This window comes from Berghia stephanieae, unplaced genomic scaffold (assembly GCF_034508935.2).
Source record: "Berghia stephanieae isolate SIO BIC M18660-M18661 unplaced genomic scaffold, UCSD_Bste_1.3 scaffold5249, whole genome shotgun sequence".
Classification (NCBI taxonomy): Eukaryota; Metazoa; Mollusca; class Gastropoda; order Nudibranchia; family Aeolidiidae; genus Berghia; species Berghia stephanieae.
Genome location: NW_027626677.1, coordinates 2439 through 5853, shown reverse-complemented (window position 1 = coordinate 5853; position 3415 = coordinate 2439). Strand labels below are relative to the sequence as shown.

At 41.8% G+C, this 3415-nt stretch overlaps 1 protein-coding gene across 1 annotated transcript; it reads left to right on the top strand.

Moving 5' to 3' along the window:
• Window positions 1-456: 456 nt before the first annotated feature.
• On the top strand, window positions 457-1509 carry LOC144961988 (uncharacterized). The gene has a single exon (XM_078894991.1). The coding sequence runs from the start codon at window positions 457-459 to the stop codon at window positions 1507-1509; it is 1053 nt and encodes a 350-aa protein (XP_078751117.1).
• The last annotated feature ends 1906 nt before the right edge of the window (window positions 1510-3415 follow it).

The following is a 3415-nucleotide window of genomic DNA, read 5'->3' as shown; positions in this document are numbered from 1 at the left end:
GGTTATGTTGCCAGAAGCACCACGACTAAGACCTGCAATGTGTTCGGCAAAGACAATGGCCACACTGAAATGCTACTCTTGATAAAGATGGACCCGCTACCAGGTCTCAGTGTTTAGTAAGGGACGTGTTTTTCTGTGTTTCGTATGCAATAAGGTAAAGGACTGTAAGTCCATGAGTAAATGCCATTCGTGTTCGGGACGACATCATACGTTGTTATGTTTAAAACCACAAGGTGAAAGTGGCGATAATAACCAAACGAGTGAAGGCGAAGGTTCGCATACCATGTGTGTGAAGGCACAAACCAGAATGATGGGACACACGTCGTCAAAAACAGCAGTATTGCAAACTGCTACGGTCACAGTCTGGAACTACAACAAAAGCCATGGACAGGCAACGATTTTATTCGACAGTGGCTCGGACAGAAGTTATATAAGAAAATCTTTAATTAAGGATTTATGACTGAAGTCGGTTGGAAAGGAAAATTTTCTGTTGCTCTTTTCGGACAATCCAAACCCAACAAGCCCCAGATTAGAGATAAATTTAAACTGTGTTTCAAAACCACTTCTGGTGAAATACAGGAAATGATTGTCACTGAGTTACCAGAGATCTTTGCTCCAATTCGTAAGCACAAATTGCCGCAAGATGTTGCCACCAAAATAAAGACCAAAGGGCTAAAACTGGTGGATGGATCACTGGTGAATCATGACAGTCAAGTCCACATTGATATATTGATAGAATTAGATCACTTTTGGCAATTTGTAAAGCCTAGTGTTTGTCATATCACGAATTATCTACATGCACAGGAAACGTTGTTTGGATGGATGCTTTCAGGCTCCTTTGAACAAAATGGTAATCAAGAGAGTCCTCCAAGCTATCAGCTTCTATGCATGTCAGATATTCCTGAACATTGTTGTCATCGAATTTGGAATTTAGACACTATTGGTATTAGAGAAAATATTGATAATCATTGTAATACTGACTCTAAGGTTCTTACTGAGTTCAATGAATCTGTCAGGTTTGAGGAAGGCAGATATGTCGTGCATCTTCCATGGAAGGCAGATCACAAAGAAAAACTGAATGAAAACATGTCGCAGGCGGTGAAGAGGTCGAACACTCTCATGAAACGATTGGGCAGGGACCCATCACTCCAGACAGGTTATAATGAGGTCATTCAGGACATGGAAAGGAATGGCATTGTCCATGAGATTCCAGTGGATGAAATGATTACTTCGAACCCGGTGTTTTATTTGCCGCATAGACCTGTGGTTAGAGAGGACAGTACAACTACTAAAATAAGGCCTGTTTTCGATGCCTCAGCAAAGGGTTCGAACGGTATATCTCTTAATGATTGCATGGAAACTGGACCAAATCTCCTCCCAAACTTGACAGAAATTATGTTACGTTTCCGAAGGTGGAAGTATGGGCTGACGGCTGACATCTCTAAAGCCTTTCTTCAGATCAAATTGTCAAAGAAGATCAAGATGTGCATAGATTTATCTGGGATGTAAGGGGACAGAGAAGGGTAATGAGATTCGATCGTGTCATTTTCGGTAACGCAAGTAGCCCGTTTCTCCTGAATGCCACGATTCAATGTCATTTGAGAAAGTTTGAACCGTCAAGGGTAGTGAATGAACTCATAGATAATTTGTATGTTGATGACTGGTTGTCTGGCGCTGACACAGAGGAAGAACTTGAGCAAATGGCAAGTTTGGCAAGTGAAATAATGAAAAGGGGAAGTTTTTTTCAACTAACCCTAAGAAAAAATACATAAATAAACGCCTGACAAAAGATCCACGGTGAAAATACAAATTAAAAGAAATGCTAGCGCTAGGAGCTTTCGGAGGGTTTCCCGTTATAAGTCTAGGGTGTATGTTTTTCCTATTTGGGTTAGTTAAAGTTAGAAGTGCTGGGTTTTGTATTTTCTTAGCGTTAGTTGAGGGAATATTTGAGTTGTTTCCCTTAGCACCAGGAGCTTTCGGTATGCCTCCCAAAAATGCCATTCAATGAAATGATCAAGGCCCACACGTGTCCATATTATAGCAGGTCTGATGCCCGAACGTACTTGTGTTTGGGCTTGATTTAACTTTTTTTTTAATTGAGTTTTTATATAGCGCAATATCCACTAAATGTGCTCAAAGCGCTTTACAAGGGGTCCCTGCTCAACAGCAACATTTAACATGTAGGGCGGGACATGCCGCCTGTTAGGCAATATTACAATTTTTCGGACAAAGACAACGCTGTTTACGGCCAGGTACTCATTTTACAGCCGAGTACGGTGAGAGAATGTGAGTTAAGAGCTTTTTCCAAGGACTCAACTATGCGCCGAGTGCGAGGCTCGAACCCAGGACCTTCCGATCCGAAAGTCATACCACTAGACCACATAGCCGCAAAATATTGTTGTAAGGGACAATATTTTGTACTGATTTAAGGCTATTTCCATTAAAACAATAAGACCATAACACTGTGGGTTATCAGACTCGGGCCCTCAAATAAGTACACGTTTGTCAAAATATGGTATTGAGGTGCTCTTATTTGCTGTTCTGATAACCCAATTTATTATGGGCTGTGAATTCCGATCATTATCTTGCCATGCTAGAAAAATTGAGGGCCCAGAACAGTGGGATATTACAACACGATGTTACTCAACCCCACACGAATCAACAGATTCAATCTGCACTTAAGAAAATAGATTACTCCACCTTGCCACATCCACCCTGCAGTCCGGACCTAGCACTTTCAGACTTATTCCCTAAATTGGAGTAGGAGACCACTATGAAAACAACACAGACACAATGGCTGTTGTACGATCATGGTGTTATATATTGCAAAGCTAATTATTCCTGAAATGCGGGAGTTATTATGGAAATTCCCCCGTGTGGTGCCCGGGGTCCCTCAACTGAGAGGGTGCAAGAATAGCCCAACGCCAAGCCAGCGTGTCGTAAAAGGCGACTAATGGTGTATGACTCCCCCTTTTTTGAGTCACCTGGTCCTCCAGGTTGGGGGTTGTCGAAGGGTTAACATCCCTTCCGTAAAACTCAAACCGTTACAGAAACGCAGACAGACAAATCAAATCCTTTTTTTTTTTTTTTAGCTTGGCGACCGAAGAGTTTCTGCAATGAAAGAATTTATGAAGGACAACAGACAAAGCCGAAATGACTCTGCTAACCCGATGACGTCTTCGCCATCCTCAGAGCAGAAGATCAAGGGGAAGGCCACGAGGAATATGGAGAAGAATTAAAGAAGCTGATATACAGAGAAGTGATAAGACATGGAACGAGATAAAAAATAAGTTAGCTCAGGATACAGAAGGATGGATACTGTCTGTGGCCTATACCCTGACCCAGGGTGAAAAAGGCAATGAATGATGATGATGATGATGATGATAGATCAAATCAAGGGCAATAGCTCAAACAA

Coding starts and splice junctions, on each gene's coding strand:
- LOC144961988 (XM_078894991.1), top strand. CDS start 457: ATGACTGAAGTCGGTTGGAAAGGAAAATTTTCTGTTGCTCTTTTCGGA.